We start from the raw sequence: 14,246 nt of genomic DNA, 5'->3' as shown, positions 1-14,246 counted from the left end.
AAGAAGGTATTCAGCAACTCTGCCTTCTCTGCATCCTCATTTCTTAGGGTTTCCCCAAGGCAGGACCAAAGGCTGCTCACAAGGTCCTCTTGTCATGGATTTGGGTGTAAGAGACCTTTGAGGTGCTCAAGTCCCACAGTGAACCCAGCACTGCCAGGGCACCACTAACTCATGGCCCTCAGCACCATATCTCCACTGCTCTGAAACTTCCCCAAGGAATGGAGCCTCCACCTGGGCAGCCTGTTCCAGGACTTGACAACCCTCAATGGGAAGATATTTTTCCTCATGTCCAACCTAAACCTTCCCTAGAACAACCTTCCTTTCATCCTGCCACTTGCTGCTTAGGAGACCAACTCCACCCAACCTCACATTGGCAGCTTCCAGTCATCTGGGACCTCTCCAGTGAGCCAGGACTGGTGGTAAATGATGGAGAGTGGCTTGGCAGCTCATCTGCCAGCTCTCTGAGCACCCTAGGATGGATCCCATCCGGTCCCATGCACTTGTGGGGTCCAAGTGGCTCAGCAAGTCCCTAACTACTTCCTCATGGATTTTACGGGGACTACACTGCTCCCTGACCCCATCTTCCAGTTCAGGAGGCCAGTTATCCTGAAGTCCTCCTGCCTTGCTGTTGAAAACGGAGGCAAAGAAAGTATTTAGTGCCTCAGCCTTTTCCTCATCTTTAGTTACAATGTTGCCCTCCAAGTCCAATGAAGAGTGGAGGTTCTTTCTGCCCCTCTTTTTGCCATTAATATATTTATGAAAATGCTTTTTATTCTCCTTTACAGAACTGTTCAGTTTAAGTTCTAATTGGGCTTTTCCCTCTCTAATTTTTCTTCTACATGATCTAACAATACCCTTAAGCATATCACTAGTTGCCTCCCCACCTTTCCAAAGGTGATGCACCCTCTTTTTTTCCCTTAATTTGTTCAAGAGCTGCTTGCTCATCCAGGCCCAGAGCCTTCCCCGCCGGCTCATCTTTCGGCACGTGGGCACAGCCAGTTCTGTGCCTTCAAGAGCTCCTGTTTGAAGTAGGTCCAACCGTCCTGGACCCCTTTGTTCTTAAGGGCTGCTACCCACGGTACTCTCAAAATCAGTTGTTCAAACAAGCTGAAGTTTGCCCTCCAGAAGTCCAAAGGGAGGGTTCTGTTAGTGCTCCTCCCTATTTCCCTGCATATTGAAAACTCCACTATCTCCTGGTTGCTGCACCCAAGACAGCCTCCTACCATCACATCTCCCACCACCCCTTCCCTATTTGAGAAGAGTAGGTCAAGCAGAGCCTGACCCCTGGTAGGTTCACTTAACAGCTGCATCAGGAAGCCGTCCTCCATACATGCTAAGTACCTTCTGGACTGCCTCCTCTCTGATGAGTTAAGTTCTCAGCAGATGTCTGGCAGGTTAAAGTCACCTACAAGGACAAGATCTGATGATCTTGAGACAGCCTCCCATTGTTTATAGAATATTTCATCTGCCTCTTCATCCTGGTTGGGTGGTTTATAACAGACTCCCTCTGCCCTCCCTCTGATTTTAACCCACAGGCACTCAATCCTTCCATCCTCAATCACAAGTTGTGTGGTATAAAGAGATTCCCTAATATACAGGGCCACCCCTCCTCATCTTCTCCCTCGCCTGTCTCGCCTAAAGAGCTTGTAACCACCCAGTGCAGTACTCCAATCACGTGGATCATCCCACCATGTTTCTGTAATGGCAACTATATCATAGTTTTCCTGATGAACCAAGACTTCCAATTCCTCTTGTTTGTTACCCATTTCTTAAAGGGGACTTAGATCCTGCTGGTCCTGTTCCCACACCTCCCCCATTAAGGCCACGCTTTTGTCTTTATTTGAACAGGTGCTTATCTCCCCAGTTGCCTTTCCCATCCATTCCAAGGATGCAGCACTCTATTGTTTTTCACTCCCATCCTTTCTTACATGGTTCAGGCTACAACAGATCTTATCACACCCCAGGGCCCCACCCAGACATGAAGGCCAGCTAAACATGCCCTTATCTAATCCCTGGGTTCCCACAGCTCAGCAGAACCTCTGCCTGTCTGTCTGCCTGTCCCATCATCAGTGTCATTGATAAAGATATTGAACAGGACTGGACACAACACTGATCCCTGAGGACTCCACTAGTCACAGCTCTCCAGCTGGATTTCACACCATTGACCACCCATCTTTGCACTCTATTATGTCACTGGTTCCTTATCCTGTCTGTTCTTCTGTCCCACAGCTCCTGAGCTTGCTCACAAGGATGATAAGGGATGCAGTGTCAAAAGCCTTGCTAATGTCAGGGTAGACCACATCCCCTTTTTGAAGCCTAGAGTGACATTGGCTTCCCTCCAGTCCTCAGCACCTCTTCTGTCTGCCAGGATTTTACCAAAATGATGGAGAGTGGTAGAGCAACAACATCAGGCAGTTCACTCAGCACTCTTGGGTGCATCTCCTCAGGGCCCATGGACCTATGTATATTCCTTTTGGGTAACTGATCCCAAACCCACTCTTCATTGACTAGTGGAGAGTCCTTCCTCCTCCAGGCTTCTTCTACTTCATCCAGGGTCTGGAGTTGATAGGGGCTGGTCTTAGGAGTGAAAACTGAAGCAAAGAAGGTATTCAGCAACTCTGCCTTCTCTGCATCCCCCAGTTCCCAGGGCTTCACCTAGGCAGGACTGAAGGCTACTCACAAGGTCACCTTGTCATGGATTCACAGAATGGGTTTGGGTGGAAGAGACCTTTGAGTTGCTCAAGTCCCATAGTGAATCCAGCACTGCCAGGGCACCACTAACCCATGGCCCTCAGCACCACATCTCCACCACTCTGAAACCCCACACAGGGATGGACACTCCACCTGAGCAGCCTGTTCTATTGCTTGACAACCCTCTAGGGGAAGAAATTGTTCCTCATGTCCAAACTAAACCTCCTGTGGTGGGTTAATTGGGATTTCTTTTGTCACTGGTCTTCTGGCTCTCTGTAAACATTCACTGCTTCTCATTTAAATTTTTCCACCACTTTTGCAATCCATTTGTCTGAGTCATTATTTTTGCCCGTGGTGGGGAGGGGGTCTGCATTAACCCATCACACCTCCCCAGGAACAACCTGGGGCCATCTCCTCTCATCCTGCCACTTGCTACTTTGGAGACCAACCCCACCTGTCTCCAACCTCCTTCCAGGGAGCTGTAGAGAGCAATGAGGTCTCCCCTCAGCCTCCTCTTCTCCACACTAAACACCGCCAGCTGCCTCAGCTGCTCCCCCCCAGACCTGTTCTCCAGACCTTTCCCCAGATTTTTTCACAGTATCACAGTATCACCAAGGTTGGAAGAGACCTCAAAGATTATCGAGTCCAACCTGTCACCACAGACCTCATGACTAGGCCATGGCACCAAGTGCCACATCCAATCCCCTCTGGAACACCTCCAGGGACGGTGACTCCACCACCTCCCTGGGCAGCACATCCCAATGATGAACGACTCGCTCAGTAAAGAATTTTCTCCTCACCTCCAGCCTAAACTTCCCCTGGCACAACTTGAGACTGTGTCCCCTTGTTCTGGTGCTGGGTGCCTGGGAGAAGAGACCAACCCCCAGCTGGCTACAACCACCTTTCAGGCAGTTGTAGAGAGCAATGAGGTCTCCCCCGAGCCTCCTCTTCTCCAGGCTAAACAACCCCAGCTCCCTCAGCCTCTCCTCACAGGGCTGTGCTCAAGGCCTCTCCCCAGCCTTGTTGCCCTTCTCTGGACACCTTCAAGTGTCTCAATGTCCTTCTTAAACTGAGGGTCCCAGAACTGGACACAGTACTCAAGGTGTGGCCTAACCAATGCAGAGTCCAGGGGCACAATGACTTCCCTGCTCCTGCTGGCCACACTATTCCTAATACAGGCCAGGATGCCATTGGCCCTCTTGGCCACCTGGGCACACTGCTGGCTCATGTTTAGGTGGCTGTCAGTCAGCACCCCCAGGTCCCTTTCTGTTTGGCAGCTCTCAGACACTCTGACCCCAGCCTGTAGCTCTGCTCCTGCCCCTCAGTGTCCTTCTGGGTGTGAGGAGCCCAAAACTGTACAGAGCACTGAAGCTGTGGCCTCACCACTATCAAATACTGGGGGACAATCCCTGCCCTGCTCCTACTGGCCACACTGAGCTGATCCAGACCAGGCTTCTGGTGGCCTTCTTGCCCACCTGGGCCCACTGTGGCTCAAATTCAGCTGCTGTCAACCAGTACCCACTTCCTTCTCTGATGGGCACTTTCCATCTACTCTGCCCCAGGCCTGGAGCCTTCATGGTATTGGTGTGACACAAGTGAATGACCCAGAACTTAGCCTTGTTGAACCTCATTCTGTTAGACTCAGCCCATGGATTTAACCTGGCCAGGTCCCTCTGCCACTCTAAACTGCCACGAAATTTGGTGCCATCTGCAAACTTCCCAAGAGTGCCTCAGCACCCCTGCCCAGACCAATCACAAAGATGTAAATGAGAACTAGCCCATCAGAGAGCCCTGGAAAAAAACACAGGTACACAACTGTCTTGGAGCTCTGCAGCCACACACCTTGTCACCATGTCCTAGGCAGCCTGGACAGGAAGCACTGTGGCAGCAGTACATGCAGCATGGGTGTGGAAGAGAAATCCAAGTGAGCTTAGTCCTTTTAAAAGGTGGGCTGGTACCCAGCCAGGATCTCTGTCCTGGAGTCCAAAGAGCTGGGGAGGTGGTGCCAGGAGTCAAGGGAGTGCAAACCCTGCGTGGGTGGGGTGGCCATGGCCATGCTATGAAGAAGCATCAGGGAGCTGAGCACACAGCAGCAGATGAGGCAGAGGAAGCAGCAGCATGGGGGAACTTCACATCCACTCCGTGCTGGTGAGCGGTGCCAACCGGGGCATCGGCCTGGGGCTCGTCCAGCACTTTCTGGGGATGCCAACCCCACCCAAGTGGGTCTTTGCGGGGTGCAGGGACCCCAAGGGGCAGCGAACGCATGTGCGCAGGGCTGGGGATGGCAGCTGGAGGACAGGGCAGCTGCTGCAGCAGGGAGGGGGCTTGCAATGGGCTGGAGGTGCAGCTGGGAACCCATGGCACAGGGTGTCTGGGCTGGGCTGGCTGTGGGACCAGCCAGGCAGGGCTATGTGGAGGGGACAGTGGCACATGGGAGGGAGCCTCTGCACAGCCCCTGCTGCGTCTCTGTGCCCACACAGTTCCCTCTCTGCAGGAGCTACAGAACCTGGCCTCCAAGCACCCCAACCTGGTCATCATCCCTCTCAGTAGGTTCCCCACGGTGAGGGTCCCTCAACCTGGTTCCTCTGCCCAGTGCCCAGGAGTGAGCCTTGCCTAGGGGCAGGAGCCTGCAGACACCAGGCTCTGCCATCCCTCCTGCCCCTGACCAGCCCCAAGGGAACATCCCCATGGGGACACAGAGGACCCCATGGCACCAGGGGGCTGTGGGCTCTGACCTGCCCTGTGTTGGCTCTGCAGAGGTCTTCAACCCTGCCAGTATCAAGGCAGCTGCAGCCACAGTTGAGAAGCACCTGGGGAGCTCGGGGCTGACCCTGCTCATCAACAATGCTGGGATTGTCAGGAACACTGAACTTGAGGAAGGAACCCTGGAGAACATGATACAGGTTTACACCACCAACACCACCGGGCCCTTGCTGATGGGACAGGTGAGAGCCTCACTCGAGCTGGGCTGTACCAGTGGAGCATAAAGTACAGGTGGGAGAGGGTCCTGCCTCTGCTCACTGGGAAACTTGTGGAGCAGCAGCCTGCAGCTCAGGAGCTGGAGCTTGTGGGGGCTGATTTGTGCTTCCATCTCCTCTTTTCCCCAAGGCATTCCTGCCCTTGCTGAAGAAGGCTGTCCAGGGGAGCCCAGGCTCAGCACTGAGCTGCAGCAAGGCAGCCATTGTCAACATGTCCAGCATTGCTGGCTCCATTGCTTATCCCTTGGAATGGGATCGAATGCAGATTGTCTCCTACTGCTGCAGCAAGGTACCACCAGGTTATGCTGAGCACACGTTTCCTGCCCCTGCCATGGCAACTGGATATAGCTCCCTACAGCCAGCCTTCCCCTGCCCCCAGCATCCTCTACTATGTCCCCACAAGCTTCTGTTAACATGCTGACCAAGTGCCACTCTGTGGGGTACAAGGAGCATGGCATCCTCTGCATTACTCTGTACCCTGGCTGGGTGCAAACTGACTTGGGGAGTGCCAGCAAGCAAAGGGGATGAACCCCAGCATGGCAGTGCCCTCAGTGCTGGTTCCTTGGTCCCCTGCCTGCAACCTCCCTGCTTGGCTCTGGGTTCCTGGTGCCCCAATCCCATGGGTTCCTGCTGGGCCTCATGCCAGGGCCTGGCACTTTCCCCTCAGCCCAAGGGGCTACTTCCTCTGGCCACAGCTGCCCCAGGGCAGCCCTGAGCCAGGCCTGGGCACGAGTTGACCATGCCCCTCTGCCCCACAGCCGCCTGTGACAGTGGATGCCAGCATGCAAAGGATGCCAAAGGTGCTCTCCTCTCTCTCTCCAAGAAGGACACCAGCACCTTCCTGGACTGGGAAAGGAAGGTGGTGCCATGGTGAGATGCCAGCCCAGCCTGCTGGCAGCAGGCCCCTGTGCTGCTGCTCCCTGTGCCAACACCCCAATATACCTCTGCCTTGCAAGCCACAGCCTCTGTGCCCTGCCCTGCCTTTGCACACCTCTGGAGCCCTCACAGCCATGGGCACAGAGAAGCAGCCTTCAGAGCTGGCCATGAAGCCACTGCCTTCCAGTAGAGGAAGAGCCACAGTGGTGGGGTCTGGTCCTGCTGACCCTTCCCTGCACAACACAGGACCTTCTCTATCACCAACATATGCTCACAGAATGTTTGGGGTTGGAAGGGACCTCTGGAGATCTTCCAGTCCAAGCCCCTGTGATGAAGAGGTTATTAATTTATTAATATGAAATATGAGTTATACAAATATTATTTTTATTATTATTGAAATATTAATATCTAATGAATCACAATTTTATATACATATTCTAGTGCATGATTGTGAAATACATCCTATAAGTCGTTTAGTATTATAATTAGAACTCAATTGGAATATTTATAGAATCACTTTCTGTTTATATTATGAAGGGTGCAGTTCCACTGCTTGTCCACCAGATGGCGACTCGATTAGGAGTGGGTGGCTACTAACTATATACAGAGATGTTACTATGCGTCAGAGGTCACTCTGCTAGACACGGATGCTTTGAACTGAATGTTAGCGAGTGGAAAGCACACAGGTGAGACACTTTGTCCTTTGTCTGTAGCGAGGTTTGGTTCCGGCAGACTACTGTTGCTGGGCTGGTTCCTAGGCTGGACTGGATGGCGTCGCTGGGTGGCAATCCTCTCTCCATAGCAGTGGAGAGGAGATGGAACCTAGGCTTAGATGGTAGACAGGTTCCCTTCACAGGATTCCAACAGCTTCCCTTCACAGGATTCCATCAGGTTCCCTCCAGACGATAGGGAGCAGTCCTGCAGGGTCGGCCCGGCAGGGCCGGTAGGGCTGGTCCCAGGACAGTGTCGGCCCTCACAGATTCGGTCGGCACGGCAGGGCGGGGTGACAGTTCCCAATAGGCAGGCTCGGAGGTTTCCAATCTGACATGGTAGCAGGCGGAGCTGGATCCAGCAGGGTCAGCCCTGCTGCAACAGGCTGCGGGGTCGGCGTGGACGGCCCCGGGGAAGAAGTGCAGCTTCATGGAGTGGCAGCTTCCCCTTTACTTGGCTCGAAGGAGCAGTGGGACTCTCTCAGAGAGGTCCCGGCTTTGGTTTACAGAGCACGGAGTGGCAGAAGTAGTGGCCCCTCTCCCGTGATAGCGGGGTTATGCAGGCGTGCCATCCTGCTCTCCGATCTGATGCACAGGGTTGTGTCCACTCATCGGCCTGCTGCTTCAGGCTAACACAGACATGTGGACCTGGGCTTGTCTAAGTCCTTTCTCCCTGACAGCTGGGCAGATTTTACCTTCGGGGGTCCAGTCCTCTTGAGACACGGTGGGCTTTTGCGGTCAGTGAGACTGGCAGTACGACTCTGGAGCTTCTCAGGCTAAGCAAAGGTCCCTCCTCTGGAGATAACTCTCAGGGCTCAATGGGCCTGCCTGGATACGGGCTCCTCCTTGTGCAGAGGCTACTAATTTGCTTGTATATATGAGAGAGAAGGCTTAATAGCGATGAGCTCAATAGCAGAGGCTATGGCACAAGCTTTGTCTCTCTTGAGCAAGGAGAGCAAAGTGAAAGAGGGGGCAAGTTGTTTTGCCAGCTGGGGTAATACTTACAGGTTCCTCGAGGCTGGATTTGACCAATGGGCACTCTTGTAAGTAAGGCTTCAGCCTATAGAAAGGGCGAAGCTACAATTATGCCTATACTTGGTATTAGAATGAGCATCCCATGCAATGGGTGCGTGCAGTGGCTTGCCGGCCTGGCTAATGCCTTGGCCTTTGTTTCCTTCATGCAAGAGGGGGAACTTGTCCATGTGCTGGGACAAGATTCAATATCTGGGCATAATATGCCTTCTCCACAGCCCCCTGCCAGAACAGGACCATAGAATCCAGAACAGGTGGCACAGGAACACATCCAGACAGGGCTTGAAAGGCTCCAGAGAAGGAGACTCCACAACTTCTCTGGGCAGCCTGTTCCAGTGCTCTGTACCCTTACAGTCAAGAAATTCTTCCTCATGTTGTAGTGGAACCTCCTGTGCTGTGGTTTCCATCCATTGCCCCTTGTCCTATTCCAGGGCACAAGTGAGCAGAGGCTGTCCCTATCCCTTCCTTCCTGACTCCCAGCCCTCAGATGTTTATAGACATTGATCAGATACTGTCTCAGCCTTCTCTTCTCTGCTCTGCCCCAGGGTTCTGAGCGTTTCCTCATCAGGCAGTGCCCTACTCCCTTCAGCATCCTTGCAGCCCTCCCCTGGACTCTCTCCAGCAGATCCCTGTCCCTCCTGAACTGGGGAGCCCAAAACTGGATGCAATATTCCATGTGGGGTCTCACGAGGGCAGAGCAGAGGGGGAGTAGAACCTCCCTCGATCACACTCTTCTGAATGCACCCCAGGACCCCATTGATTTTCTTGACCACCAGAGCACATTGTTGTCCTATGGAGAACTTGTCATGCACCAGGACTCTCAGGTCCTTCTCCACAGGACTGCTCTCCAGCAGATCACCTCCCAACACTCAAGGGGTCCACCTGCAGGGCCTGGAGGCAGAATGAAGCAGAGGCAGCAGAGGAGCAGGCACAATCCTAGCTGTGGTGGTGCTGTGCAACCTCAGCCCCATGCCTCCTCTGCCACCACCTGCAGCACCAGGACCCCACCCTGGGACAGCACCCCTGGCAAAGCCAAGCTATGAACAGCTTCTACCCCCATGCGGAGTCCCAGCAGCTACGGCCTCCTGTGCCTGGGCCAAGTCCATGCCTGTGACAGCTCTGGAGAACCCAGGATTGTCTCTGGGGGAACAGTCCCCACAGGGGCTGTGCTGGGACAGGCTGCAGGATGGCTCTGCAGGCTCCCACAGCTCCTCACCAGGGCCTGCGTTCATCTCATGCTATTTCCATGGGAGCTGCCTTCCTCCCACAGCCCTCCTGGCCACACTGGCATTTGGGATCAAGGAAGCACATCTGCATGGCACAGCAAGGCTGTGGTGACTCAGCTGGGGAAGCTGGAGGACACCCAAGATGGGGATCAAGAATCTCTTGGTTCTGTGGCCAAAGAACAAGGAGGCTCCAGGGAACGCAGCACTGGGGCTGAGCCAGGGCTGGAGAAGCCGGGCTTTTGGCAGCACCGTTTGAGCCAGCACTGAAGAACTGGATCCCCATATGGGGCCTGAAGGCAGGGAGGGAAGGACAAATGGTGCAAGTGTGGCCAGCAGGCACAAATTCACCATCTCAGGGACACCTGCAGCCACAGCAAGGGAGGAGACCAAACTGCCAAGAACCAGCTCACCTGGGAAATTATTCAGACTGGCCAGGGATTTGTCCAGGAGTGTCTCTCTGAGGCTGCTGAAGTGAGATGGAGGAGCAGTGGCTGCCAGTGCCCAGATCAGACCTGACACTGGGTGCTGTTTGGAGCTCACTCCCTGGACCCACTCTGCTCTGGACACATGCCAGGGACCCACACTTGGCACATCTGCTGTGATTGTTTTCAGCAAGCATGGAGGCTTCAGAAGCCCTTTCCAAAAAGGAAATGTTCAGCCTCGAGGTTCCCAGCAGCTCCTTGCTCTCAGATTTCTCCAGCTCCAGCATATTTCAGACAGGAGAAGCCAAAGCAGCAGGTTGGATGTGTCCAAAATGATGCTTTGGCAACTGAAACCCTCAGGGAATGCTGCAGGAGAGATGCAGGTTGGTGACTTCTTGTGAGGGGATCTATCCTAGCAGCATGGAGCAGAAGAGCTGCTGGCACTGGCTGTGGTCCGCCTGCAGTTATCTGTGGTCTTCCCCACCAGGCCCCATGATCCTGCATTCCCTCCAGGCACAGCAAATGATGGGAAAATCCATCTAAATGCTTTGTGATGACCAACAGATGGTTCTCCTCCCCTGTTTTGCCCAGCTGCTGGCCTCAACTGCCTCACACCATGCCAATGGTCATGGCAGCAAAGCAGCTCAGACATGTCCTCTGCCTGCAATCCCCCCAGTGCCTGGCACTGACCCTGGCCTGTGGCCCGTCAGGGTCCCGTCATGTGGCGTAGATGCAGCCCGATGCCGCGGTTGGAGCTGGTCAGCAGCATGCTCCGTGCCCGCCCCACTGCCATTGCTGCTGTCCCTGGTGCCCCGGTGGGGGTGGGACCCACTGGGCACTGCCTCCCCAGGCTGCCCGGGGCCAGGGGAGTTTGTGAGGGGTGCCCTGAACTTTTTTAGTTCTTACTATCTCAGGTTCTGTGTGAACCCACCGAGCGCATCTCCACCTCGGGGGGCGGCGCCTGCCCTGGGGTCCCTGTGATGTGTCCTGGAGCAATGCTGGGGAGAGGCTGGAGAGGATCCTCGACCCCTTCCAAAGGCTGTGGTGCAGGGGAGATTGATTGCAGAAGGTTGGTGTGGGGTATTTTTGGCGGGGTGCTTCAGCACCTGTGGAACAGCAGTGTCCTGTTCTGTGACTTCTTCACCCACCCCAGATGCTGGGTGCTGGGCACCACCAGGTGTGGGTGAAGAAATCACAGAACCCCATGTGAGAGCAGTTCTGAAGAGAAGGCTTCGGGGGTCTCAGGTGGTGACAAACTCCCCAGGAGCCAGCAATAGTCTCTGGCAGCCCAGCAGGCAGCTGTGTGCTGAGCTGCAGCCAGAGCAGAGAAAGCAGCAGCACAGGGAGAGGATTCTACCCCTCTGCTCTGCTCTGCTCAGACCCCACCTGCAGCACAGTCTCTGGTACTGGGGCCCCCAGCACAAGAAGGACCTGGAACTGCTGGAGAGGGTCCAGATAGATGAAGCCACCAAGATGATCAGAGAGCTAGAGAACCTCCCTTATGGAAACAGGCTGGGAGAGTTAGGGCTTTTGAGCCTGGAGAAGAAAAGGTTCCAGGGAAACCTCAGAGCAGCCTTCCAGTACCTGAAGAGGCTCCATGAGATCTGGGGAGGGACTTCTGACAAGGGCTGGAAGTGCCAGAATGAGAGAGAATAGCTTTGAGCTGCGAAAGGGGAGATTGAGACTGGAGATGAGGAAGATGGGGAGAGATTGGCACAGGTTGCCCAGGGAGGCTGTGACTGCTCCCTCCATGGAGGAATAGAATAGAATAGAATAGAATAGACCAGGTTGGGAGAGACCTTCAAGATCATCGCGTCCAACCCATCAACCAATCCAACCCACCAACCAATACAACCCACCTAATCAACCAAGCACCCCATCAAGTCTCCTCCTGAACACCTCCAATGATGGTGACTCCACCATCTCCATGGGCAGCCCATTTCAATGGGCAATCATTCTCTCTGTATGGAATTCCTAACCTCCAGCCTAAAACTCCCCTGGTGCAGCCTGAGACTGTGTCCTCTTGTTCTGGTCCTGGCTGCCTGGGAGAAGAGACCAACATCCACCTGTCTACACCCCCCCTTCAGGTAGTTGTAGAAAGCAATAAGGTCTCCCCTGAGTCTCCTCTTCTCCAGGCTAAACAACCCCAGCTCCCTCAGCCTCTCATCACAGGGCTGTGTTCCAAGCCCCTCACCAACTTCCTTGCTCTTCTCTGGACTCGTTCCGGCAAGTCAACCTCCTTCCTAAACTGAGGGGCCCAGAACTGGACACAGTACTAGAGGTGTGGCCTAACCAGTGCAGTGTACAGGGGCAGAATGACCTCCCTGCTCCTGCTGGCCACACTGTTCTTGATGCAGGCCAGGATGCCATTGGCCCTTTTGGCTGCCTGGGCACACTGCAGGCTCATGTTCAGCCTACCCCAGGTCCCTCTCTACCTGCCTGCTCTCCAGCCACTCTGACCCCAGCCTGTAGCTCTGTGGGAATGCCAGTTACAAGCGGTGTGAGCAATCTGGCAGTGCAGGCCTAGAGCCTGACATGGTGGTAGGCCATGCTCAGCAGAAGTGCAGAGCCAGCTACCAGTATGCCAAAACAGTGCTGTGCCTCCATTGGCAAAGCCTGTTCCTGCGCCTTCAAGAGTTCTTCCTAGAAGCAGGTCCAGCTCTCCTGGACCCCTTTGATTTTAAGGGCTGTTTCCCAAGAAACCTTCTGAATTAGTTCCTTGAGTAACCTGAATTCCGCCCTCCGGCAGTCCAGAGTGGAGGTCTTCTTGCTGCCCTTCTTAGCTTGACCGAATACTGAAAATTCAATTATCTCATGGCCCCTAAACAGCCTCCAACCACCACATCTCCCACCAGCCCTTCCCTGTTGGTGAAGTGGAGGTCAAGCATAGCCTTGCCCCTGGTAGGCTCACGCAGCACCTGAGATAAGAAGCTGTCCTCCATGCACTCTAAGAACCTCCTTGACTGCCTCCTCTCTGCTATGTTGAGATCCCAGCAGATGTCAGGCAGGTTGAAGTCACCCATGAGAACAAGGTCAGGCGATCCTGAGACAGCCTTAAGCTGCCTATAGAATGCTTCATCAACATCTTCCTCCTGGCTGGGCGGTCTATAACAGACTCCAACCAGGATGTCTGCCCTGTTGGCCTTCCCTCTAATTCTCACACACAAGCACTCAACCTGATCATCCCTGATCTCCAGCTCAATGGCATCTAGTGCAAAACCAGGCTGGATGAGGCTCTGCTCTGCTGAGGTGTTTCATTTTCAGCTGCTCTCTGGGATCCCAGGTGCACAAAGGACACTTAGGTCCCATCACAGTGAATTCAGCATTGAAGCACCTGAGCAGCTCTGCTTTGCATCAACTCCATTGTTCCTGTGGCTCCTATTTGTGTCACTAATGTGTGATGGCCCAAGCGACAAAAACAAACTTGTGGCAAGCAAAGTACAAAGACAAAGACTCCATTTATTCCAGCAAAGTAAGACATATTTGTGTGCGTCTTAGGTAGTGTGGCTCCATGTTAGCACACTTTTCTCAGGATTCTTACTGGTTGGTGATAGCGCTGCTATGGTTACTTGTTGAGCGAGCCCAAGTGGCTCCTCTATCTTATCCTCAAACATCCAGTCCGGGGACTTTCCAGATTCTCATGGGAACAGAGTGAAGTTTTTGAGGTCGAACTCTTTCTGGCTCATCAGAAGGTCTGCAGATTCATCACAGTTTCCCACATGTTTGTCCTCCTCTGAGGAACACAGACAAAACATCTCCACTGAATAGAGAGCAGGGATGGTGTCAGCCTGGTGAGAGAGGCTGAGAGCCCTGGGGCTGCTGAGCCTGGAGAAGAGCAGCACCAGAGAGAATCTGAGCAATGCTCAGCAAGAACTAAAGGACCTGTGAGGGCAAGAGGCTGGGGCCAGACTCTGCTCATATGTGCTCAGGGACAGGACAAGGGGCAGAGGGCACAAACTGGCACCCAGGAGGTTCTACCTGAACAGGTGTGGGAGAGCAGAAAGTATTTATGGAAGGTTTCAGGACAAGAAAGAACAACAGGCCCCTGATAATAGAAGAATGGCCTGATGATAAGAGGCCATTGGTAGAGGGGTTGGACTGGATGACTCTCCTGAAAAAAATTGTTGAGGGACTTAGTCTGTTAAAGGTTTATTTGCAGCACTGGGTCCATGCTCTCCCACAAGTACAACTTTCTTCTCCCCACTGGGGGCTTTTATAAGCCACCCTTGTTACAGGACCCCTTCCTGTGCAACATCCTGATTGGATCCAATAACAAAGAACCTCTGCCCCTGCAACACGAATTCCCACCAC

At 53.8% G+C, this 14,246-nt stretch overlaps 1 protein-coding gene across 1 annotated transcript; it reads left to right on the top strand.

The window, feature by feature from the left end:
- The first annotated feature begins 4,809 nt into the window (after nucleotides 1-4,809).
- On the top strand, nucleotides 4,810-6,543 carry LOC128898139 (C-factor-like). The gene is given in 7 exon segments (XM_054169957.1): nucleotides 4,810-4,956; nucleotides 5,186-5,237; nucleotides 5,449-5,636; nucleotides 5,800-5,968; nucleotides 6,073-6,189; nucleotides 6,426-6,478; nucleotides 6,481-6,543. Coding segments are annotated over 7 exon segments (789 nt in total).
- The last annotated feature ends 7,703 nt before the right edge of the window (nucleotides 6,544-14,246 follow it).

The sequence above is a fragment of the Dryobates pubescens genome, chromosome 19, assembly GCF_014839835.1.
Source record: "Dryobates pubescens isolate bDryPub1 chromosome 19, bDryPub1.pri, whole genome shotgun sequence".
Taxonomy (NCBI): domain Eukaryota; kingdom Metazoa; phylum Chordata; class Aves; order Piciformes; family Picidae; genus Dryobates; species Dryobates pubescens.
The sequence above is the reverse complement of the archived record's forward strand: the minus strand, read 5'-3'. Positions and strand labels throughout refer to the sequence as shown.